At 37.1% G+C, this 26,854-nt stretch overlaps 1 protein-coding gene across 3 annotated transcripts; it reads right to left on the bottom strand.

Annotated features, from left to right (window-relative positions):
• Positions 1–265: 265 nt before the first annotated feature.
• Positions 266–26,295, bottom strand: srek1 (splicing regulatory glutamine/lysine-rich protein 1). Of its 3 annotated transcripts, none has more exons than XM_056265471.1 (12): positions 26,069–26,295; positions 21,408–21,541; positions 14,460–14,575; positions 13,745–13,909; positions 12,849–13,027; positions 12,599–12,729; positions 12,400–12,505; positions 9,529–9,639; positions 9,299–9,430; positions 2,775–2,843; positions 2,574–2,688; positions 266–815 (listed from the first exon to the last, which is right to left on the bottom strand). In XM_056265471.1, the coding sequence occupies exons 1-12, from the start codon at positions 26,194–26,196 to the stop codon at positions 660–662; spliced, it is 1,542 nt and encodes a 513-aa protein (XP_056121446.1). In that variant the 5' UTR covers positions 26,197–26,295; the 3' UTR covers positions 266–659. The 3 variants fall into 3 exon arrangements, with proteins under 3 accessions (XP_056121446.1, XP_056121448.1, XP_056121447.1); XM_056265473.1 differs by lacking the exons at positions 21,408–21,541; positions 26,069–26,295 and adding exons at positions 14,906–15,036; positions 17,398–17,782 and having other exon boundaries at positions 12,400–12,503; positions 12,597–12,729; XM_056265472.1 differs by lacking the exon at positions 13,745–13,909 and having other exon boundaries at positions 12,400–12,503; positions 12,597–12,729.
• Between the last annotated feature and the right edge of the window lie 559 nt (positions 26,296–26,854).

The following is a 26,854-nucleotide window of genomic DNA, read 5'->3' on the forward strand; positions in this document are numbered from 1 at the left end:
TTATATTTTAATATTTCACAATATTACTGTTTTTTCTGTATTTTTTATCAAATAAATGCAGCCTTGATTAGCGTAAGACTCTTTTAAAAGCACGTTTCCAAACTTGTGATCAGTACTGTACATACATATACATACATTTATCACAATTGTGCTTAAATTGTGCTTAAATGTCATGAAAATAATCACAAGCAAACATCCTAAAGATAGGCTTCATTGTCTTTATGCAAAATATATTATTTTGAATTAATACATGACTTTTTTGAGATGCACACTAATAATAATGGCTTTGTTTTAGTAAGATGGACCAAAAAAGATACAAATAAGCATAAAATGTTATCTTTCCACAAGAGAGTAAACACAAAGAGACATGCAAAAGAAAACAAATTCAAAACGGATTAAAAAGAGTGACCTGAATACAAGCACCTTCGTTCAATATACCGCATCTCTCCACACATGTAGATCTATCCAAAACTTTACATTTTCATCCATATGAATATCATATGACAGGTAGCATATTCACAGCAGTAGAAAATGTTTTCAAAAGCCTACAATCACACAGCAATGGACGCAAGAGAAAGCACTTTAAAAAGTGAGACAGTTGTTACAGTATGATACATAATGCTGTGCTCTCCAGACTTGGCATTATGGGTAGATGTGGATCACTCATCTGCAGAGAGATCGTCCTCCTCAGCGTAAGTGCTCATGTAGCTGCCGTTGAGATGAGCTCGAGGAGATCGGTCATCGCTTCCCAAAGAGCCCGACCCGTCCATGTCACTGTCATACTCCTGCTCCACCTGCTCGTAGCTCCTTTCCATCTGCAAAATCAAACCATGTAAATCTGACTGAAACCAGAATAAAGTCAGCATGCAACTGTCTAAATAACCGTTCGAGAATTATAATCTCGTGGGTATTCATAGCCCAAAGTCATCTTTAATTCCCACATGTAACATTTACAAGTAGTAAAAAGGCAGTAAAAATATTTATGATGTTACAAAAGATTTTCGTTTCAATAAATGCTGTTCTTTTGAACTTTCTATTTATCTAAACAATGGATCATGGTTTCCACAAAAATATGAAGCAGCACAAGAAATGATAAATGTTTTTAGCACCAAATCAGCTTTTTAGAATGATTTCTGAAGGATCACATGACCTTGAAGGCTAGATGAATGGCTGCTGAAAATGTTAAATTACATTTTAAAATATATATGCATAGAAAACAGTTATTTTAAATTGTGATAATATTTCACAATATTACTTGTGAAATATTTTTATTTATTACTTTAGTTAATAGAAATGATGGAAAAGACCAGGTAGACAGGGTGAATGTTAAGGTACCCCAAAATCAACTTCTGCTATTATTTCCATGACTTTTTTTTTTACATCATAGCAATGAGAATTGTGAGGAAATTGTGCTTAAATGTCATGAAATTAATCACAAATAAACATCCTAAATATAGGCTTCATTGTCTTTATGCAAAATATATATTATTTTGATTTTGAGGTAAAAATCTGACTTTTTTTTTTTTAGATGCACACTAATAATAATGACTTTGTTTTAGTAAGATGGACCAAAAATGATTATGAAGTCACATAATGCATATAAATCAATGCATCAAGAAATGATTATTGAAACACTACACCCCTAGGCATAAAAACATTTTTTTTTTTGATAAAAAATATAGGATTTTTATATTCTGTAATTGATGCATTGAGCATTCATTGTCAGACGCTCAGATGCTTTGATGTACCAAGTAATCGTGTCAGAAGTGTTTTCATCAGATGTCAAAACTGTCAAAAAGATAAATCCTGTGAGAATGGTTCACACTTTATCAAAAAGACGTCGCATTTAGAGGAAATATCAAAGTTTTACGGTAAAATTATCATATTGATAGTTATCAGATGCAGACAGGCGTACAAAAAAAGTGTTTAAAAGTCAATCTTTGAAAGGATCAGCTGTGATCCTATGTTTCTTATCTATAAAAACTAGAGCAGCACGCTGCGTTACAGCTGAGCAACATGCAAATTATTTAATGTGAACGTGCACAGCGAGCTCTTTGAGGTGCGCGGGGAGCGATGAGTCCTTCATTATGAGCTTTAGGTTTAGAGTTTTTAAACATCACTAATATAATTGCAAAATCATCAATGCAAACCGGTTATTGATCCAGCGAGTTGAATACAGAAGAAATTGACAGTGGTGTAAAGAAGACATATTAACATTAGCTATTCTCCCACGACCAAACCCACAACTATCTGAATGCCACCACACTGTTTAACCGTTAGTTCATATGCCTCCAGAGATTAGATGTACCTGGTAATGATGTAGTTTCACAATATGAATAAAGAAACTGTCCTTCCATGGTGCTATTAACAATATAAGTCACAAAGACTTTCTAGGAACAGCTGTGTAAAATGTGTTGGTGTTCATTTAATGTTAATACTAAGGGTATTACTTAACCTCAGACCAAGATTTCTGCATCAATCCACCAATACAAATTTATTCTGTTTGCGTTACATGAATGAAGGTCAATGTGCGTGTAAATGAACTAAGTGTTTAAAATAAAAATCAGACACACCAGTGAGGGTTTAGATTTATGGTCAGAATCCCTGCTTTTCCTCCTGGACGTTGAGCTCTCCATCCTTTCCCTGCTATTGTCCCATCCTTTATCTCTCTTTTTATCTTTCTTGCCTCTGAAAACAGACATGAGAAATTAAGATTTTAGTAATGAACATGCCAATATAATAGTGTCAGACCCAAATTGTCACACGCTGTAAACCTTTTTGATGGTGATGGTGACCTGGCTCTCCGCTTGGGTGACCTGGATCTACTTCTTTTCTTATGTCCTCTGTGAGATAAAGAAGGGAAAAAACTTAAGTCAATCTAAAACACACACAAAACAAATATTGGAGCAAATATTGTTAAAAACTTTGTCTTCTTTTTCCAGTGAAAATATCTAAACATCTTTCCTAAAAATTTATACATTGATACAAAATTGTATTAAAGTTGCAGTAAGCAATTTCTAAGAAATGCTGTTGAAAGTGGATCGGACCGAGCAGCAAAACACACTTGTAGCCAATCAGCATTAAGTATACACACATTGGGGGAGGTGCCTGTGTTGCATAGCATGTTCGATAAATTGTGGGCAGAGCTATCAAAACAGGGGTGTGATCAGGGCTTGACATTAACATCCGCCAAATTGGGGTGATTTCAGCAATGGCGTGTAATCCAGTCACTCCTACTAGCCACTTTGGCAGGTTGAATTTTATATATAATACATACATTTTTCAATTGTAGTCTTTTAAAAAGTCATCTGAAATAATAAACTAAGTGCAATATAATGTTTTTAAAAATATTGATTGTTCGATACATTTCAATACTGAAATACAATACAATATTTATTTATAAAGTACATTTAAAAACAACCAAGGCTGACCAAAGTGCTGTACAGAACAGAATAAAACTAAGAAAAATAAAACTACCAATAAAGGACACACAACAATAGATAGATAATCAAGAGAGAAAAAATAATCGTACCTAAATCAAGTATTGGGTATTGAAAGCCAAAAAAGTCTTTAAAGAAGATTTGAAGGTGGAAACAGAGGGAGCTAATCTAATGTAGAGGTAGACTGTTCCAAAGTTTTGGGCCTCAAAGTACTGATCTGTTTATCAAATTTTAGGTTGTGATCAAACAGAAAGCCCAGATTTCTAGCACTTTGAGTTTCATATGGGGCAAGAGAACCACAGTCAACATCAAGCACACAGTTTTCCTTGGGCCAAAATAGAATTATTTCAGTTTTATTTAAATTTAGAAAATTACTTGAAAGCCAAAAGCTTAAGTTCATTTAAACAGGCCAACAGTGGTTGTAATCCGTTTTTATCGTTGTGTTTGAACTGAAAATAGATCTGAGTATCATCAGCGTATAGATGAAAGGATACTCCGTATTTATTAAAAATGGAAACCAGAGGTAGCATGAACAGGGTAAACAATACCGGCCCGAGGATTGATCCCAGTGGTACTCCACAGTTGAGAGGTATATTAGAGGACGACTGATGACCAATATGGACACTAAAACATCTGTTGGTCAGATAAGAACGGAACCACTGTAAGACTACGCCACGAAAGCCCACAGATATCTCCAGACGTCTCAATAGGACCTCATGTCGATCAAATCAAATGCAGCACTCAAATCTAATAAAACTAAAGCCATGGATTTCCCAGAATCAGTTTCTGTAAAAATAAACTGAGACAGTTTGAGACACTTCAGAGAGTTGCTCAATTGAGACAGAGCAACTCTCTCAAGGATCTTCGAGATAAAAGGTAGATTAGAAATAGGTCGGAAATTAGAAAGAGAGGAAGGATCCAAGTTTGTTTTTTTAAGATATGGCCTCACCACAGCAAATTTAAGACTGTTAGGAGTAGACAGGCATTTGTTAATAACCAATAACAGGCCAGGACCAACTGTGTCCATGATTTGTCAAAAAAAAAAAAAAAAAGGTGGAATAATTTCCCGAGGACAGATAGTAGGTTTTAGGTGACCAATAATTTCATTACATAAATCCAGGTCAATCGGCTCAAACTCAGACCAGATGGAAGAACATAATGGAATATCATGCATAGTGTATACAGAGTTAGACAACTGAGATCTTAAAGTTGTGATCTTATCAACACAAAACTTTCCAAAGTTGTCACAGAGAGTAGTAGAGGGCTCTAAAATAGAATGCACAGAATGATTTAAAACAGTTAATAGTGGAAAAGAGAACTTCAGGTTTATGACAATTGTTTGTGATAAGTTCAGAAAAATATTTGCATTTTGCGACCTTTGCAGCTTTCTGAAACAAGTTGTAAGTGTTTTTCAAAATGTCATAAGAAATCTGCAATCGGTCCTTTTTCCATTGGCACTCAGCCCGTCTACACACCCGTCTAAGGGTACGTGTAGTGCCAATGTGCCAAGGCACTGGTGCAGGCTTATGATTTTTGTACTTCAAGGGTGCAATAGAATTCATAATATCTGCACAGGTGGAATTAAAATGATTAAGATGTGCATCAGCATCCAGATTATGCAAAGTTAGAGTCAGACTCCAAACAGTTACGTACATCATGGGAGGCTGCAGAAAATTATTCACAAGAGCCAGTTAAGCGTGCCAGCGATGGATTTCTGAGGATTCTGCCAGTGAGAGGGACAGTAAAAAGTACAGCTTGTGGTCAGAGAAAGATGCACTACTGACTTCTATGTTTGAAATAGAGAAACCATGGGATAAAATCAGATCAAGGGTGTGGCCATGGATATGTGTTGGACCAGAAACCCACTGAGTAAAGTCAAAAGACTCAATCAGATTTAGAAATTCTGCAGAATATGGTTTAGAAGCACAGCAAACATGAATGTTGAAATCAACCAGCAGCAACATTTTTTCATTACTGGTAACTAAATCGCCCATTAGTACAGCAAGTTCACTTTAAAAGTCCTTGTTTTGCTGAGGACGATATATTAGAGCTACAGCAATGGGGTTTACTAAGACTAGATGTAGGAGTTGCACCTCAAAACTGTGGTATGAGCCAGTAGGTAGAAGTCGACAGTGAAGAGTATCTTTAAAAATAGGGACAAGACCACCAACCGCAGCCAGACAAACATGGGGGAGTTTAAAAAAAAAAAAAAAAAATCACAGCCGGGAGGCACCAGTTCCGAAAACGGAAATAACTAGCCAGGCTTAGTCCAAGTCTCCGTGACACATAGAAAATCCAGCGCTTGAGTGGTAAAAGTCATTTAAAATGAAAGTTTTGTTTACTAGAGACCGGGCATTAATGAGAGGGAACTTCAACCGCGATGAAACTGTCTCTGACTGTTTCTCGGCACAGCGGACGAAGGTTGTACAGATTCGCTCCACCACGGCGAGGACGAGAGAAAATCTAAGCAGGAGCAGAGAGGAATCTGGGGAGAATAGGGCGCAGTCATCGATATTATCCGGAACGAGGAACACTTTCCATAAATCCTGATGTACTTGTTACATCATAAGAAGGATGGCATCTACGCTAATATTAGTCTCTCTGTTTATCCCGAGGTTTACCGCAGTCCGCCGGATCCAGGCCGTATCCGGATCTGATGAAGGACCTGCGCCTGGACACGACGACAACGCAGTCCTGAAGTGTCAACCAGTCTCTCCCCTATGAAGGCCTCCTTCCCTTCCCTCTTCCTCTGTACAGATAAAACGTTGTCGGGATAATTCCGGTTCACGTGGCTACGCGATAGTGATAAAAAAAAATATATATTATACATTTTTCAAGGCTTGCACCTTGGAACCCATTTCATGGTTTGCGTTCTCGAGCCACCAGGCACTGTTTGTGCAAATGAGCGGCCGGATCGCATTAAGGGTTTTCTGTTAGAACGGTGTCGTGTCAGCGGCCCCTAAGTTAATAACTAATGATCGTTGTGATGGAAGTGAAACAATCAAAACTAACTTTAGCTGGAATATAACTTTATTCTAGAGCTGCTGTAAAGCCAAAAACAATCTCTGTTACTTTAATTTCCTATTATCACTGTAAAGCTGCTTTGAAATAATCTATATTGTTAAAAGCACTATATAAATGAAGGTGATGGGTCATCCAGGGAACGCTGGCCAGCGGTGAATCAGTGAGAAAAATCAGATGCCCATCGGAGAGAAGCGTGTTGCAGATCGTAATTCTGTAGCAGGGCCAATCTGAGTCGTACAGTGATACCCCCGCGCTTGCCGAGCCTTCTCCGGTGTCGTAGATCCACTTGGAACCGGGACACAGGTATGTAGGGGGAGAGATGGGCAAGGTGGAAGGCTGAGGCACGGTCCACAAACTTCGCACCTAACGTTAGGCAGGGCAGTGACCGCACTACGAATGTTTAATAGTGTTAAATGGTCATTGACCAATGTAGCGTTACGGTTTAAAACTAAATGAGACATATATAAAAGCATAGCAAGTGCGAGAGATAACAACAGGGAGGACCGCAGACAGCATGCCACAGATATCGGCAATCTTATTTACAATTAGCTTCAATATCCGAAATATTTGAAACGCTTCCAATACTAATTTTACACAGAAAAGATACATGTTACCAGCTGCGCTTTTTTCGCTCTATCATCTCTCCGACAGCGAGTTGACACACAAACCCGCCTCCCCTCACACACTCATTTAATTTGCTCCGGATGAATTTTGTTGGTGTTGCAGGGATGGAATTCCGGTGTGGGAATGCGCATAATTTTACTCATTCCTGCAGATTTTGTGCTAACACCCAAAGTGCGCTCACATAAAGCCACCTCTCAGTAAAAAATATAGTTATTATAGTCAAAATGCCGGTCTTTGCGAGTACTCGCGTAAACACAGTCAGTTATGTTTTAAATTAACATAAACAGTTGAGAAAGAAAATGTGTAACAGGATAATGGATCCGTGCGCCAAGTCTTAAAGTGACAGCAGCCAAATAAGCCTGCTGCCAAATATATCTACATGGCAGTTTTTCCCCATGGTATCAATATCAAAATTGTGGCCAGTGAAAATGCTTAGTGGCTAGTAACTTTGGAAAACCACTAGCAACAGTGGTTGGTGAGAAAATGTCAAGCCCTGGGTGTGATACTTTTGTGTAGGGGCATGTTTGTTTTGGTGATTTCGAAATATCAACAGCTTTTCTCAGGAATTGCTGCTTACTGCACCTTTAAAACTTATTTTTACAGAATATTTTGAAAAGGCACTAAGGCTGCATGTCCAGTGTCCACCAAAGCATTTTTTTTTTACCCTAAGGCCAGCGTATTTTTTCAATTGTTTTCATTGTGATCATTTTCAAAACATTTCAAAAACGACAGCAGCGTGACGAGTCAATAAGTATCTTTTTCACACTGAGCACTTGCCGTTTTTTCCGGGCGTCGAGAGTTGAAAAATGTTCAACTTTGGGCAAAACACTGCGCTCACCACTGTCACTTTTTACGCAGCCACCCAATCAGAGTGGAGGAGGGGTGGGACAAATACCACACTGACCAACCGCCACATCCTGCTTGTGCAATGAACAACAACTAGCACAACAACTGAACAAAATCATTTAAAACAACAGCCAGAGCAAATATTTTGGATTGTATCCACATTTTTATATTCAGAAACAAAGTATCTGTGAAATTAGATACTAGTAACACGGATATTCTGTATCATACCAAACAAAGCGTTCAGCTGGCTTTACTATCTGGCAGTCATATTAGTTCTCATTGTTTGTTTGTGCTTGTCTATGCGCTTAATGGTAAATGGACTGCATTTATATAGCACTTTCACAGACCCAATGGCCACCAAAGCGCTTGCCTGGCATTCACACATTCACTCACTCATTCATACACCGATGGCATGCAAGGCGCCATCCAGCTCGTCGGGAGCAGCTGGGGTTAGGTGTCTTACTCATGGACACCTCGACACTTGTTCAGGTGGAATCGGGGATTGAACCACCAACCTTCCGGTTTGTAGACAACCTACATGAACCACTGAGCCACTGCCGCCCAATACATGCTTGATGTGAAACATTAAATGGCTGGAGAGGTTGTGAGTCAGGTAAGCAGGTCGCGACCTACATTTACAGCAAGCAGGTTTCATTATTGTATCAGATGCACTAGGCTTAGGAGGTGGTGCTAATTATGTATGGTTTTGTAAGTTTTTTTTTTTTAACTTTTGTTGTTAGTTAGTTTATCTTGGATTAAACCTAGAAGGGTTTTTGTTTTATTCAGTTTTTGATTTAAGCACCTCTCTTTTACTCCTTCCTCTCCTCCAGATTTTTTGTTGACTTTTGCTTCTTTTTGATAAGTTGTACATATTGTAAATAATCATTATTTCAAAATGAGCTTTTGGCCCTCTCCATTGACAGCTACGTCACTACCACTTTGGCGCTTCAAAAAGTCCATAAAGAGTACGCGATGTATTTTTCACTGCATGAGAACATGGTGTGTGTGTGAGAGCAGCGTAGCTTGTCGGACATAGCGACAGTAACTAAGGGGGGGGGGGGTCTTCGCGAACGGTCAAACGAGGGGACTTTAATGATTTATCTTTCATCACCTTGCATTTAATTGGAATGATATTTTTTATTACTTGGCCCGCTCAACCCATCTATTACTAGCAGATATAACCGCAGTCTGTGCATCACTAATCCACACATTTTAAGAGTGAGATTAAACACAGGAAGAAATGTGTGGACAGAAGTGTGTGGCAAAGAATTCAGGATCAAGTTAATTGTTAATATATACAGTATATATATATATCATTTCATAGCAGTTTTTTTTTTGCAGGTTTAACAACACTTTCTTCTGACCTGCTTATACTGCGGGAACGCCTGGAGCCAACGTAGCCTTTGGAAGGCATCCTTCCTTTTTTGTCCCGCAGCCTCTTTTCATCCCAGCCATCGCCCTTCCTAACTTTACTGTCCTTGTCCTTCCTTCGGTCCCTGTGTTTAAGAGACAACATCGGTTTGAAATTTTCTTTTTTTGGGGGGACAAAACTAAATCTGAGAATAAAGTGGCCAGTGTGGTGGTGCAGGTTAACCTGGAATGAGATCTACTCCGGCTGTGTTTCCTTTCTCGGGAACGTGAGCGTCTCTTATGGGACCCACGTGAGGCGTTCAACTTCTGCCGTGATCTCTGGGACGGGCGTCCCCTTTAAATACCATTGATAAAATAAGTTATTTTCCCATTGCTACAACAATACATAAATTATTAACATTAAACAAGTGAAAATGAGGTCCAATTATACAAATATAACAAGTAAAGCACAGGTTATTTATCTGCCGTTTTTAAAATCAAATTTAAGGCATTTTTAAGAACTGAACGAATACAATTGATACTGCATGTCCATACAGAACAAAGCTATACAATCTTAAAACAAATCTTTACATTTATACATGCACTTAATACATATTGGTACTAATATATCAGAGATCCATCGGTATTAGATTATTGCTCATATGATAAAAATGAGTAAAGAAAGACACTTAACAGATTATTGTGGTGTTAAGGTTAAGGGTAGTTAAATAATGTTCTTAATCTTTCCTTTCTGTGACAGGGCGGCCCAGAGAGAAGCTACAAGAGTGTACTTCAAATTAAAGGTTCTCTAAGCGATCCTGGGTGACGTCACTTCTTGTTGACGTTCGAACTATTGTCAAACAAAACGGAGGCTAGCTAGACCCTCCCTCCTCCTCATCCGCACACTAACCCCCCAAACCACACCCCCAAACCCTTCTTGTCGGTCATTGGCTGGAACAGTTTGTTATGTTTTGGGGAGCGGGTCGCTGCAGTTTGTTTTTGGTGCTGTTTGTGAAGCATGGGCTGTCTACAGAGATCGCGTTTCTTTACAGTGTGTTCAGGGGACAGGCAGCCAGCGGATAGTGAGGAGATGTTTGCTGTATGTGACAAAAAATGTTTTGGCCTAAAAAACACATGACATCGCTTAGAGCACCTTTAAATGCCAGATACCATTACCAATAATAACAGAAAAAACTGCATAATGCAGTACTTTTAATAATAAACCAGCTAAAAATACTCTGCTACTCTTTATTTTGAAATGCCTTTGCTTTTCTACGTCCAGCTGCTCATTCATAAAGCTGAGGGAAATAAAATATGCTTACAACCATCAACAATATATTACAATATAAACTCATAAAGTAAACACTCACATAATTCATCAACATTAGATCATAAGCAATCACTTGTCATAAATGCGCGGTATGCTGTGTGTGCCATATTTTTCTAAGAAAAGTAGAATGCTTACATGTATTTATTTAAATGATTGCGTTTTGAAGTTAAATACTCCAATCAGGCCTCATCATGATTCTGATTGAAAAATCATGATTGTTTTTTTCTGGCTCTAAAATTGAAGAACTCTTAAGACATTTGGTATTCTATGTAAGATATTTGGTATTCTATGTAAGATATTTAAGCCATTTATGACAGTTAATTTTAACTGAATAACATATTTTACATATTTTAAGGCTTTTTAAGGACCTGCTGGGTTTCCTGTAATCAAGAATAACATTCAAATGATGATTAACAGTTTTTCGGATTCAATTTAACGAGTTTGTTAGTTTGACTAAGGCTGCGTTTACACTGCAACTCTTAATGCACAGATCGGATCTTTTGACCATATCTGACTTGTCCCGTCTGTTTACATTCACTTTAGACATGACTGGTATCCAGACTGGTAACATATATCTGTGTTTACATTAATCCCCGTCAAAATTATTTTGTTGGTGATCGCGATACTAAAATAACTTTATAATTCACATCGGGTGGCCATGATTATTTGTCGTCGCCATGGATAAGATGTTTTTGAAAAAATGTCATGGATGTTTCCAGCACAAAATTTGACTGAACTGATATAGACAGAAAAATAAGTTATTATAAAAAATAACCAGCTTCTACGCTCCTGTATGTTTCTGTGCGCGCGAGTTTTAGTGCGAGTGCCTACAGCCACGTCTGCTTCATAATACAACATTAAAAAGCTATCTTTTGGCCAAACGTGTTGACCTCGCCTTGTGGTGGCTAGGAATTACAAGGGGAATCAGTTTCAAAGCAGCTTTACACAAAATGCACGTGTCTACACAATTTAGAGTGATCTTTTATCAGAGGTGACTGTGTCCAAGTTATGCATTTCAGAAATGTACATATACAAATCACACAGTTAGATAATAATGTATTAATTTCAGGGAGAAACAATGATCTCAATTTAAATACCCGAAGAGCTGTGCAAATTGCAAACCACCTTTTTCTAAAAACTAATTTTGTATAAGTAGTTTTTAGAAAAAGGTGATTTGCAATTTGCACAGCTCTTCGGGTAGCTTGAATATCCTATGTACTTTTTTGTTTTTTTAATTTGTTTTTAAGTCTGTATAGCCGTATACTGTATATCTGTGATTGAATGTTATGCATGGACATGATATGATATCACTTTTGCATGAGCAGAATTTAGGAATTTGGTGATTTGCTATTTTGCACAGTTCTCTGAGTAGCTTTAATGTTGTATTTTTTTTTTTTTTTTAACTGTTTTAACCCTAGCACAGGTTGCTTTGTCTTTGTTGAAATCTTCATGTAGCAATCTCTTTATCCAAAACTAATTTCTCCTTGGGGAGACAAATAAAGATACTTTGACTTGACTTTGAAATTATTTCAAATAAATGTAACTTTTATTTTTTAAATAAATTATATTTTATATAATAGATGTACAATTACAAATAATATTACCCTTACATAACTATATATAGATATATATTCCCCGTTAAAAAAAGTTACATTGTTAGTAACATGTTAGTGTTGTGTATTACTTTTTCAATAGGATTGATTGATCGTACTTTATACTGTGAGTAGTTTTTTACTAGTTTATTAGTTAACAAGGCAAGTACTTTTAAAAATGTGTGTAATCTACCTATGCCTCGACCTGGATCGTTTTTTCCGTGAGTGTGACGGGGAGCGAGAGCGAGTTCTTGACCTTCTGGAATGTCTGGATCTACTGGGTGAGCGATTTTTGTCGTCTGAAAGAAACAAAAAACAAAACTCGCATCAATTAAAAAGAAAAACATTTTAAGAAAGTATTACTGTGCTAGTCTAGGTTTGAGAGGGCAGACCTGGCTCAATGGCAGCAGCAATGGTTGACTGAGCCTCTCGAACTCTCTTCATGACGTCCTCCAGCTCTTTGGCCGCAGCTTGCGGCGTGAGCTCTGGAGGCTTCACTATGGCATTATTGGAGTGGTTAATTCTGAAAAAGATGACGTTATGTTGATTAATTACTATTTAAATGCATATCACATGGATGAAATGGGATGCACTGAATTAAACAACGCTGGAGAGTTGTCTTTCTCACTGGAGAACACTCACTTAAGTGGCCTATCCCCAAACATGACTCCATTGAAAGTAAGTGCTCGTGACACTGAATCCTGATCAGAGAACTCCACAAAAGCAAAACGTGTAGGTTGTGTTTCATCTCCTGCCATTCTAACAAACTTCACATCTCCCACCTGCTTGAAGAACTCGAGGAGCTGCTCTGCTGTGGTGCTCTACAGAAGGACAAAACAAGCACAACATGAGCTTGAAAGACAAAAGAGAATATTGCGTTAGTTTCGATATCCAGTTTAATTACATTGGCATATTAGGCATATTAGTGAATACAATATAAACAAATATTCAACAAGTGGAAATAAAGAGCCTAACGAGTATCTAATAATGTGAATAAAGTGTTTAACAAGTATTTAACAGGCCTATAATTGCAATTGGATGTGGTGTTCTCGCGTTGATCGGATTGGCTGGCACACCAATTTAGACGCGTGCAGCTCATATGGTTACCATGTAACCATGGCTCCTTTCCTGGATCTTGAAAAACACCTTTACTGATCAGCAGGTTGAATATGATTAGGGTTAAGGGTGGGCATTAGGGATAGAAACAAGTAAGGACCCAATAATGCAGCATCCATTATAAAAATTGATTTTGTCAACACTGGATGCAGCGCGACACGAATCCCAAACAGTAAACTGATGACCTATTCTACTTCTGACGTACTCCAAGCACTTTTGCCATTTCTGACACAAGGAACAAATCGATATGCAACAATTGCTTTATCGCATCCAGTGTAGACAGCATTTACCTGTTGTGGCTTAGTCATTATGCAAGTATAAATGGCATCTAACACTATTGACACTACTTTCTTTTTTTCTATTTGCACTTGGGGTAAAGAGATATTTGCCTCTGCCATAAATTCTAATTCATTATCACATACCTGTGAATTCAAATTGCCGACATACACCGTCCTCCTGATCTCGTCAATTTTAGAGGGATCAACATTACCCATGAGCGGAGGTTGCGAAGCGATTGCACTCAGAGCCGCCACAGACGTGTCCAAACTAGACTTCAGGACCCCCAGATTAGCTAAAGGAAGACCTCGCTGCCCCCAAATACGACACACGTTAGTGTCTTGACAATTGACAGTTTGGGATTAAAAATAGTACATCTGTGGCATGCAGTTGATGAGAATGTAGGTGACATTTTTTCATCATTCAGTAAAGGCCGGAATACACTACACGGTTTTTAAAATCTGAACGCATTTAAAACACTAGGCATCATACACTTGTTGACTTTGTAAATGGTTACAGAGAAAAACTGGGCTTCATACACTAAACGACTTTCAAGTCGTTCCAAAAACAACAAACTCATGCAGAAACATGCGTCTCGTTGGTAAGAGACGCATGACAAATTAAAACTATGTCTTCTAAAATCAGCTCAAAATATCAAACATGTTTGAAATCCTCCGACTGGATTGAATCACAGTCGGAAGGAAAAAAAATAAAGGTAAAATCTATCAACTCCGACTGCCCAAAACATGGAGACTAAGCAAACTAGTGTCAACTCCTCCAAAAATGTAAATCAGACAGAAAAAATCTGTGGAAAAGTTGTGTAGTGTATTCCAGCCTTAGTTTGTGAGAGTGTGTTTTTACGTTCTGTAGCGTGGTGGGGCTGGGAATGGGTAGAAGTCCTCCTCCACTCATCAGGCTGGCTACGGGTGCTGCAGGGGCCAAAAGCGAGAGAGCCTTTGCCTCTTCAGGGATTTTTCCTGAAGAACAAGAACACTGGCATTAGGGTGGCCAATGGAGACGTCTCCAGCTGCTTCTTCTACGACCCAAGATTCAGAGGAGAGTCCTCCAACAAGCCTAGTGCTCTAACACCCACCCTGAGCATCTCCAACCCCGACCATGAACAATCAAACAAACTGAACTAGCATAGCTACTCTCCTTTTACTATCAACACAAGACATACTGTAAACAGGATGACTGTTGCACAAAAACAGAGAAAAGAACATTGTGATTTGTCCTTTTCTCTCTTTTAAAAAAAGATCAGAACAGAACATGTAGAGAATGAGTTAACACTTTATGGTATGGGTCACCTGTACTGGAAACATATTGGTCATGAACCATACGATATCAAGCATGGGCGCTTTTCTCCCTGGGGCGATCGTGTCGCAGTGTTGGAAAGGGTGTGCAACACAAGACAACCGTTCATGTTGGCTGCATCACACTAATAGCACATAGAACATCAGATACAGAAAAGAAGAACATTTTAAGTGTCTTAGAGAAATCCCCCCTCAAACTGTCACCCCTGAAAAGTGTTGCCTTCACAATAAAGTTAACAACAAATGTAATTTTTCCAAATACGTTTCAGCCAGTATTGGTAAAATATACGCATGCTCTGTGCTCACAGTGATTATAGTACTCATGGGTAAACTGACTATTTGTATATCTGTGCTTTTAAATGAGTGAAGAACTAAATTAAAACCTCAAATATGACGTTCAGCTACTTCAGAATTACTCTAAAGACAATGTTCCCCAAAACCATGCTAAAGGTAAAGGGTTAGTTCACCCAAAAATGAAAATTCTGTCATTAATTACTCACCCGCATGTCGTTCCAAACCCATAAGAACTTCGTTCATCCTCGGAAAACAAATTCAGATTTTTTTGATGAAATCCGAGAGCTTTCTGATCCCCCATAGACAGAAATGCAATTACAACTTTGAAGGCACAGAAAGGTAGTAAAGACAACCTTGAAAATAGTGCATGAGACTACAGTGATTCAACCTTAATTTAATAAAGCAACGGAAAAAAAAGACAAGTAAACCTAACAACTTAATTCAACAATTTCTTCTCTTCCGTGTCAGTCTCCGACGCTGTTCACGTGTGCACCACGACGCATGCCCCAGAAGCCCTGCGTTGTGTTCACTACGTCAACAGCATAGGAGTCTGACACAGAAGAGAAGAAATAGTTGTATAAAGTTGTTAGTTTAGCTTCTTTTCTAAAAAAAATTTTGCACACAAAAAGTATTCTCGGTCGCTTCATAAATTAAGGTTGAACCACTAAGGTCTCCTGCACTATTTTAAGGATGTCTTCACTACCTTTCTGGGCCTTGAAAGTGGTAATTGAGTTTCTGTCTATAGGGGATCAGAAAGCTCTTGGATTTCATCAAAAATATCTTAATTTGTGTTCCGAAGATGAACGAAGGTCTTACGGCTTTGGAACGACATGAGGGTGAGTAATTAATGACAGAATTTTCATTTTTGGTTGAACTAACGCTTTAAACATGTACAATGGTATGAGCTTTTTAATAAAAATGGTTCTATTCCTTGTCATTACAGTGAACTGAAAAGCAGTGCCTTGCAAAAATAAGGAATTCTAAACACTCTCTAGCAGCAGTTCTGTCACTTTACTGAATTACAGACTCTAAGAAAATACTAGGGCTCCACGATATTGGAAAAAAAAACCTGACATTGCGATATTTCGTTTTTTTTATATGTATTATGAAATTATGATTATGAAAAATACAGAAATTGATGAATAGGTCAATTTAAAAATAATTATTCTACAATGATTGTGGATTTTTTTTTTTTTGAGGAGTGTATTACAGTAGCTTAGAAAATGAAAATAGTTTTAAAAAGCTCAAAATTACGTTTTTTAATGCGAACCATGCTTGAGTGTGATGGGTACCTTGAGTACACTCTTCACAAGAATCAACTCAAACCTCTTTCAGTAACCATAAGTTTCACAATCTAAAAATTCAATCTTAAAATTCAAGAATGTTCTTAAAGTTTACATAAGTTCAAAAAAAAAATCTCGAGTTTTCACAGGCCATATTCCTGCTTTTATTGATCCATTAAATTTGACTATAATATAAAACTTTAATTATTGAATTTAGTGATGATTAAAAATATTAAACAGAATAAAAAATATATTGGAATAATGCTATTATACTGTTAAATAAAAAATCGAGTATTTCATAAAAAATAAAACGTTTTGAAGTTTCATAAAAATGAAAGTACATCTGTAAAATTACAATACAAATTTTTTAAGTCTTAATTTCATTTTCAAATGTTAAGCCATCAGGCTTCGATGTAAAATTGACAAACCATAGTGTAAATAAACAGTGTCGAGCTTTACTCTGAAACCTATAGCACATTATTTGATTTAATTAAATCGGAAACCTTTGTTATTTGATATTCGCCATATCGTTAAGTAAATTTTATTTCAATATATCATGCAGCCCTAGAAAATATGCATTGAAAACTTGCTTTTCTTTTGGCAGGACAGCAATGTCAAAAACGAGGTCAAATTACCATTTTAGTGGCTGAAGAACAGTCAAAGTCCTGATCTCAATAAAACATTGAAAATTTGTCAGAATTTAATGCTGTCTTATAGTGGTGTCTAATGCTGATTTTTATTTATTTCAGTACCTATAATTCAGTAAAAACAGAAAATTGAAGTCTGAATACTTTTGTGAAGATTATTTTCCAAAGTAGAACCCTGAGCAGATCAGTGGAGAGGAGCGAGAGAAAGAGAGAGAGGAGGAGATCTTAATGCATTAGAAATCAGTAACAGCTGCCCTTGTACCGTTCAAACTTCCCTCCAATACTGGGCGTCAAGTCAACCTGGACAGCTTTCAAAGACAGGCAAAGGGGTGCAACTGTGGGATTGGGGACGAGGGACAAGGGGACAGGGGAAAAAAAAAAGAAAAAAAAAAAGAAAAACAACACAATGAATATGCAACTCTTCTAAGAGGCAAAAAGAGACAACATGAGAGAGAAATAAAAAAAGGAAATGAAAATAAAATTAAATAAAAAAAAAAGAGACAAGGTGTCCATCTCGGAAGGTTCAGCGGCTACGCTCCTGGTCACATTCCCCCCTTGAAGGCAGCGTGGGCCCCGGCGGGTATAGTGTCTTGGAAAACAAAGCCTTGAGTCAGGCTAGTGTAGTAGTGTAGCCTGGGTCACTCTAGTCATCTGATATGCACACATAATCAACACAGAAAAAACATACAGAAACCAAATTAATCAACGTAGTAAGCCATCCAGAACCAAGTCACGAGGACAAGCATTTCAGGCAAGAGGGAAGCTCTCTTAGATACCATGTTTTTCATGAATACGGATGTTTACAGTGAAAGAAACAAGTGGTTAGCCAGTGGTTGCACATTAGACTTGAGAAGACCTCACCCTTTCACCTCATACCCTGTAGCCTACTCTGCTTACGATCGCTTGTTTCATAGTCCACTTTGCATGAAAAGGGAACAAAAATGGAGCTTGAAACCATTTAAAATAAAGTGATTGCATGTTTCTTGGTCAGTGAAACTAGGCACTTAACCTTCAGAAAATGGTCTACTTCAGGAGGGGAAACTAACTGTTTGTTTTCTATATTTATACACAGTTGTGGCACATGTCTGAATACAGTTTAAAACTTTGATTAGGGTTATTTTATGTTTGCCAATGGACATTGGCCAAACAAATTAAGCAAATAAAATGTATAAAATCAAAAATATAAGTACGGCTGCAATTTTATTTTAAATTACAAAATCACTCAGTTGTGGCCAGCTAGTTTTGATTTGTAGTAAAAAATAAATTACTGTGATAAATAAAAAAATAAAAATAAATATATAACATACTTCCCATAAATTAAATGTGTTTTATTGTTTTTATTACATTAACATTAGTAACAAGACTGAGCTTAACTAATGAGGGCATCAATTTGACTAAAAACCTGTGTAAAGACATTTGATGTGCTGGACACTAGCTACATTTTATGCCAATTTGTATGTTAGATAACATCCAATATATAATCTCATTCAACAGAATAAAGGATTGTGATAAAAATATTCAAGGGACACTAATCTGAACCCTATTAACTAAACGTGCCATAGTTCCTGTGAGGTAAATCACTGGGAACCCACAACCCAGAATGCTTTAAATGTCTTCAACACACTAAGATGCTGAATCTGATCATTTGAATCAGGTTTTAATTAGAGAGACATCTAAAACATTCTGGTAGGTGGGTCGCTAGTACTGGAGTTAAGAAACATTGAGCTAAAGCATCAGTTTTAGCAAACAAAACCTCTCACAATTCACACATAGCAAGCAACTCAAATTAAAAATGTAAAGCTATATTCACCAGCCAAGCAAGTCTGGACAATTAATAATATTAGAATCACAGAATTACACAGTTACCTACCATTATATTTCTGAACGCATACTGCTAAACCAAGGGCCACTAAAAGAATGGGGTGTAACAATTCACTCTTAACAGAACCTGAAATCTTTAAGTTGATCATTTTTTATAGATATAACAAACAAAATCATGACAATCAAAAAATCATTGTCAAAAAGTTTTGCTAGAATGCAATGAATTATTGGTCACACACAAAAAAGAGTGTTACTTATATAAATAATTAAATATGTTCATTTAAAATGTAAATATATAAAATTTGTATCTGCCAAATAAATACACTTATTTTAAACAGTTTGTTCTTTCAATCATGGTGTGTCTTAAAGCTGCAGTCCGTAACTTTATTTTTTGGGTTACAAATTATCCAAAATAAATTTGAGCTCGAATAGCTAAAAAAAATAGTTCTATTCAAAACGGTAAGCTTGTAATAATGTTTTTAATTCTAGTGGATTTCTGCGGAAAATTCGAGCATGTCTTTGCGTCATTACGTCACATCTGTGCACATAAAGAAGGAGTCTCGGCTAGTAGGCTATGTTGCGTGTGAGGATGTTGGAGGTGGAGATTTATAGCCTTTTCTCACAGCACTTGATATAATTAAACTTATCAATTTGATGGCGGATCCAGAAAGGTTCAAACGACAATCACCAATATAAAATGCAAAAGACTTCGGAGTGGCTAGAAAAAAAAAAAAAGACTACAACTCCATGCGAAAACAAAAAACAAGGACAAATATCTGAAGGGCATTAAATGTAGTCATGCAATGCTGATGTTGTTAACATTAACAATTTGAGAACAAAGTATAATTTGCATGGTTTGACATGATATGATAAGCGATCATTAATCAGCGCGATTTACTGCAATTCTTTTTTTCCCTTAAGCCTGGAACACACCAAGCTGACGGTCGGCCGTCGGGCAGTTTTTGTGCGGCGGCCGACTAAGTTTTCTCAGTGTGTTCCGCACCGTCGGCTGAAATTGGTCCTCGTCGGCTTTGTTTCGGCCGATTCGACATGTTGAATTGGCGTCGGGCCGTCGGTGAAAGAGGGAACTCTGATTGGCTGTTCAGCTTAGTGAAAGAGTCAGTGCATGAGAATAATAGCAAAACAGCGAGCAAAAAAGTCAAAACGGTACAGATAGAAGGCTGTTCTTATGTTACGTCATCTTACCTGAGTGTTCCTTGGCGAATATTTCAATATTAACTTGCGGAGTGGAATAAAGAAAGTGTTTAGCAGGATTGATATTCAAAACGGTAACTGCTTTGTTTACGGTTTGTGTATCTGCAGCCTGCAGCGTCGGTTTCCCTTTTTGAATGACGAATATAGACGAATATATCCGCAGAAATAGACAGTTGTCTCATTTACACGCAGGCGCAGAATGCGCATTCTAGCTAACAGTCAGCAGTAGTTCTCTCGGTATGTTAAAGTGCAGCTTTTTACCCCGACGCGAGGCAACAAACACATTCGGCTTTGATCAGCGCTAGTTCGTCGGACTCAGCTTGGTGTGTTCCAGGCTTTAGTTGTTCAGATGACATTTTCCGGTGGAAATTCTTATGTTGGTCATACTTCCAAAAAATAGAATCTGTGATTCTGAATGACAGTATCCACAACGCGCGGCGACTGACAGCCGCACATTCTCCTCAAAACATTAATTCATCCGCACTGTGCCGTGCCGGGGCACAACCCAGATAATTCCGTGAATAACTGCAATTGCAGATTTCGAACAGAGATGGCGACAAAGAGGAAAAACTACGGACTGCAGCTTTAATTTCAATTTATTTGGATTTATAAGTTGATATATTGCAGCATTTACATTCAAATGTTTCTGGTCTGTAAGGTTGTTTTTTTTTTCTCTAAAGAAAATATTTTATTCAGCAAAAATGCAAAAAATGTATCAAAAGTAACAGTCAAGATTTTACACTGAGTATATATATATATATATATATATATATATATAATGCTGTTCTCTTGAACTTTCTATTCATCTAAAAATCCTTAAAAAAAATGTATCTCTGTGTATCTAATTTTCTAGTAATGCATTTCATAAGCAATGAAAAAAAAAGTTTTAGCAAAACACTGAAAGCGTGTGCACAAAGTCCTGACGCTGTTACATAAAGTATGATCTTAATCACCTCGATCATTTCCACATCCTTCAGCTCAACTGATAAACAAGAGAGCTGGTGTCACTCCACCCACCTCCACTCAACTCACAAAATAAAACAGAGCTGATAACAGTGATACCTCAGCACACAGAACTCATGGTTATCATACACATCTGAGACACAAAAACACACAAAATAATGTCAGGAAGCCAATTATGCTTTTGTTGTTCTCAAAAGTTTGATTTGCAGTCAGATACCCAGTGTCATTCTATAATCAGGCACACGAATGTAACACGCATGCAAACATACTAACCTTCAGCGCAGGGCACAACAATCAAAGCTCTGTCAATAAAAACTGTGTTGGTTAAATGTTGTGCCACACCAACACTGGAAGGGTCTCGATACTTTATGTAACAAACTTTGGATGAAAAGGAAAGAGGTGCATTGCTGAAAGAGAAGAAAAACAAGTGATTTAATTGCCTTTTGTGTTGTTGAATAATTTGTTGCATATGATTGTTGTTTTGGTCAATTATGAAAAGGAAGATATAGCTAATCTTTGTAAAGTTAGTGAAGTCCTCCTCTCAAAAGCAGGGTTATTATGGTTTAGAATTGTATGTCAGTTTTATTTTACTTTCAATTCGGTTTCTTTTTCAGTCTATGACTGGTTTCAGTTTACTTTTTAGTATATTTATGCACTATTACATGAGTACTGTTGTTCTGAATATCAGTGTGTGCAGATACTCAGAACAACATGATTGTGAGCGTGTTTTTGAATGAATCAGGCCATGTCCACACTAATACGTTTTCGTTTGAAAACGTATATTTTTCTCTTCGGTTTGGCCTTCCGTCCACACTGAGAAGGCGTTTTAAGTCATTGGAAACGTAGCTTTTGGAAAACGCTCTCCAAAGTGGATAAATTTGAAAACGCCGTTTTCGCGTTGTAGTGTGGACTGTGAAGCCGGAGGTATTTGAAAACGATGACGTAAGTTTAGTCATGTGATCCATGTTGTACCAATAGATATTCATGTTTACCGGTATTGTGCCTGTTATGTGCTATTCACTTTCACACTGTTGCTAAAATATGTTACTTTGTACACTCTTCATATCACAGTCCTGCACAGATGACTGAAAATTTACTCACATTTGCTGTCCTGCAGCAAAACATGAGAGCGGTTGCGTTTTAGACCAAACATGTGGTGACTGAGTGTGACCTGGACGCATCAGTGATGGTGAGATATTCTGCTAAATAAAATTATCCTGTTAGAAGAATTGCGCGGTAACTTTATTATTTATTTTTCCATCTGTATCATCTCGGTGAGCTTTTGTGCGGTTTCACACATACGCAGTAAGGTGAATTTAGAAGTTTCTCATCTACACTGAAACGTCGGAAAACGCCTGAAAACGCTAGTGTGGACGGAGAGCGTTTTTAAACGAAAACGCCGTTTTCAAATGTATCCGGATTAATGTGGACGTAGCCTCAGCCAACTGAACGATTCAATGACTTACAATAATAAAAATACTGTCATAATATTATAAACAATGTAATAAAATTTGTAATATTTCAATATATTGTGTATTAGATCTGCGAGATTCTGGATAAATTGAGAATATTTTTTTTATTTTTTTTTTAAACAGAGATCACGATTCTCCCATGATTCTGAACACACAATTTAACAGAATTACATAGAATTTATAAAGACATATCAAGCCACGGCACTGAAAGATTTAAGGAAATGTATAAAAAGCCTTTATTCAGTCATGGATTAGGCAATTAAAAACAGGTAACATAAACGCACACCGACGTGGAATATGGAATTTACTAGAGGTTCTGACAAAATATTAATTGCTGCAATTTATTTAAAAAGTTTAATTAATCTGAATGAATTGTTCTTAAAAAACAGTTTGAATGAATGATTCAATGACTCACTATAAATACTTCACTTGTTTCATTACTGGATGAATCAGCGTTTTTGAATAAATCTCTTGAAATTCAATGACAAATAATTTTTTTTTACCGGTCGCTACCAGGTGGCGTAACAATGTAATGATACAATCTAGGGCAGCACGATATATCGTTTTAGCATCGACATCGCGATGTGTGCATGCGATAGTCACATCGCAGTATGTGCAATGTCAAGTATAGGGATCGTAGTTGATTGGTTCCGGTTTGGAATGCATGTGATTCGCGGATTAATTGCAAAGGTTAAACATCATAGAGTGAAAGTTTATCATTTGCATGTGTTTTTAAGTCCTGTCCATTTACAAAATCAAGAACAAGAAGATTGGAACTCACTCAAATTTCATGAACTTGATAGCTTTATGAGCCAAGCCCAAACAACAAGCTGAAAGACGCTTACAATAAGTGGACATGGCAACACTGCAAGAATGAGCTCTGTGAAGCAGACTTCTGAGCATAAAGATGACTTAGCTATCTGTTGATAGTGATTTCGCTAAAATTGCCAAACGTTACGAGTGTTTTGTCATTATCATATTACTTTGGTAAAAAATTGTGGATACCAAACATGCGGTACACCAAAAGCATTGCTATAATTACCACTAGGGGTGTAATGGTTCAAATTTCTCACGGTTCGGTTTGTATCACGGTTTTAGGTTCACGGTTTCGGTACAGTTCAGTATGTGCTATGTTCAGGGGGGAAAGGAACAAACTTTCTTAAAATAAGAACATATAATCTAACTACAAGCAATGTTTAAATTGGCATGGCTTAAATGAGTTTAGTTTAAACACAGATAGCAACATGTGCTGTTCAGGTCTCGCCTCCGCTCGGGCGCTATCAGCACCCGGGTGATGACGGCGTAAATGACGGTCATGTTCGAGCATACGGCTTTATATTATGAATAAAATAAAATAAATATTTTATGTTCTGTGGAGAGCCAAACCTTCTTCATTCAGCGGGTAGTATTACTTTTGGTTTGCGCAGTGTAATTCACAGAATTACTAAAAAATATGTTGCCACCTATAGGCATCATATGTTTTATAAAACAGATTTTTTTTTGCCACGTCCGTAACGCATGCATATTATTTCCCTCATCTAAAATATAAAACGCGTGTGTAGACTGATATTTTTTGAATGTCTGGACTTATTAAGGGATTATGGATAAATAAATAGACGTTTCAATATATTTGTACTAAAAAAAAATTCTGAGAATTTATATTTCAAGCTTTGACTGCAAGTGTCACGTTCATAACGCTGGAATTGATCTATAGCACTTTCAAAGCATGGATCCTCATGGAACCTTATAAAATGGGTTCTGCAATTGTAATAAGCCGAGGAACCCTAATCTGGCACTGTAACCATTTTTCTTAAGAGTGTAGATTTTCACCATGAATTCCACTGTTGAACACGATTATTTAAAAAAAACTTAGTTGAAATAATGTGGGCTGATGGCTTCAACAAAACCATACACCATATACCAAGTCAACATTCAAAATCAATTCCCCTATATGGAAAATGAATCCACCTTATTCCTGACGACCTTACTGCGTTTTGAATTATGGGCGGCACTTCCGGTTTGGAGAACTTCCATTCAAAAAGGCTGAAACGAAGCATTTCAAATCATAAGGTTGCCCTACAAATAAAGCTGATCCGTCAGTTTGACTGGATGAGCTGTCAATTTTCCTTCATGATTTATTTTCAGACATTATGAGAATAACGTTATACTTGGTATTTTAACGTGACACGTTATAACAAGAATATCTATGGCAAGAGCTCTTTTCAGTCGCTGCTTTATTTTCCTCGTGATGATTTTTATTTTTTCCTTTGCAATCCGCTGTAAAAGTATGAAAAAGGACAACATATACGGCACATTTGTGGTCTGTTCTCCCGAATTTAATTTACAATATTCCATTAATAATTCACTGGAATGGACGAAGAATCTCTCGTTATTCTCCTAAAATCCTCACGTCTCTTTCCACGTTTGTTTTCACAGGTAAATGCAATTTATAATCTGTCAAAATGACGGAAATCACTTTGATATAGTGTCACGTAATGCTGAAGTTAATGAACATTTTTGATTAAGGCTTGTTATACAATACAGATCGTATATTTGCCTGTGGTATTTAACCAAAGACTCGTACTTTTGGGGCTATTTATAGTCTGTTGAAAGTATACCTTGTTGATTCTTTTAAACTGTTAAATTTCATTTTAATGTTCGATGGTTGAAGGGTGAGTCGATTAATGTCATCTCATTGTGACACTTTTTTTAACGTATTGCGTTCATACATAGAGCGAGCCTTTCACTGATTGTTTAGATTGTTTACAGAACGGAAGTTACACCCATAATTCGCGCAAAGCGTCATGGGGCGTAGGAATACGGTGGATAGGATTTTTTTTTACTTCCAAAACTAGACTGTTAAACTATTAGAATACAGATGAAAAATAATGAAATCACTATGTCTATGTGACACACAATTGTGCGTCTGCAACTATTTAAATCGTTCGATGTATGCAAGTGTATTTGAGTAAGTGAGCACTGTGTAATGGTTTATGGTAACGTTAGTGCACATAACACACAGTCATAGTTATTGCCATGTGAGCTGTTGGTAAGTGTGACGTTTGTATGATGTCATACTTGTCTTTTGATAGTGTGAGGATGCATGGTCTTTGATGTGCATGTACAGTGAATGTGTTATTGGCTGTGTATGTATAAAGTGTTTATAGTGCTGATATTGGCTGTACAGGTGATTTTAAAATGTATTATGTCGTGTGTACCAATGTGAATGTGACATGTAACGTTATTATTATTATTATGTGATATGTAACGTGTGTTATTATCATCACTATGAAGTGGTCTGATATGTTTATGATAAGCTCCCGAGCTTATCAAAAATACATTTCTGTGTATGTCAGAAATGTATGATGAGTAAGGTACGTCTGCCTATTATGTGTTGTTTTGACTCTGTCAGGCAGGTATGTGTGTGTGTGTGTTGTTGTTGTTGTTGTTGTTGTGACTCACTCAGGCGGGTAGAGTCGCAGCTCCTCGATGTCCCCCAGGAAGCCGAACAGAGTTCTCATCTGATCACTGCTCACCGCCGACGACAGATTAGTGATTTGAATCACGTTCGTTCCAGGCATCCCGTTCATTTCGCAATAGACTGAGGTTCAATACTCTGAAATTCAATGATGCATCAGAGTGGTCAGCTCTTGGATAGGCGCTGACCTGCTGGGAAACTCGTTAGCAGGGAGCGCCAATAGCATCCAGCTGCTGCGTACAGCAACCAGGGAATGAGTTCAGCTTACACAACAGCGCCGCCCGCTGGTCTGGAGGTTCAGGCTACATGACAAAATACAGTGAACACGTGAAGATAATTGGAATAAACATTCCCGGTTACTTAACAGTTCCGATAAAGATGCCAAAATTAGGACATCATTTCGTTGAGAATTTTTTTTAAAACAATTCTTGCAAAATATGTACCTTTATTTTTAGAGCACTTTTATGTAGGCTACTTTGGTCATATTTTTTAAAATACATATCATTTTGGACAAATTTCTCTTTCTTTGTCAAACTAACAATAAAACCAACTTAAAAACTTTTTACTACCTTTCTATTGTGATTTTTTTCATACTTTTGAACCTCTTTATAGATGTCAAAATCACTGTTTTCTCCTTGTCGCACACCCAGACTTTTTAACTTCAACAATGAAAATACAGTTTAAAAATATGACTTATCTGGTAACTATTAATATACATAAATTAAGCACTAGTAAAATAACTCAAATATATTATGGTATTTAATGTGAGA

Source organism: Rhinichthys klamathensis, unplaced genomic scaffold, assembly GCF_029890125.1.
Source record: "Rhinichthys klamathensis goyatoka isolate OS25496 unplaced genomic scaffold, OSU_Roscu_1.1 h1tg000234l_1, whole genome shotgun sequence".
Lineage (NCBI taxonomy): Eukaryota > Metazoa > Chordata > Actinopteri > Cypriniformes > Leuciscidae > Rhinichthys > Rhinichthys klamathensis.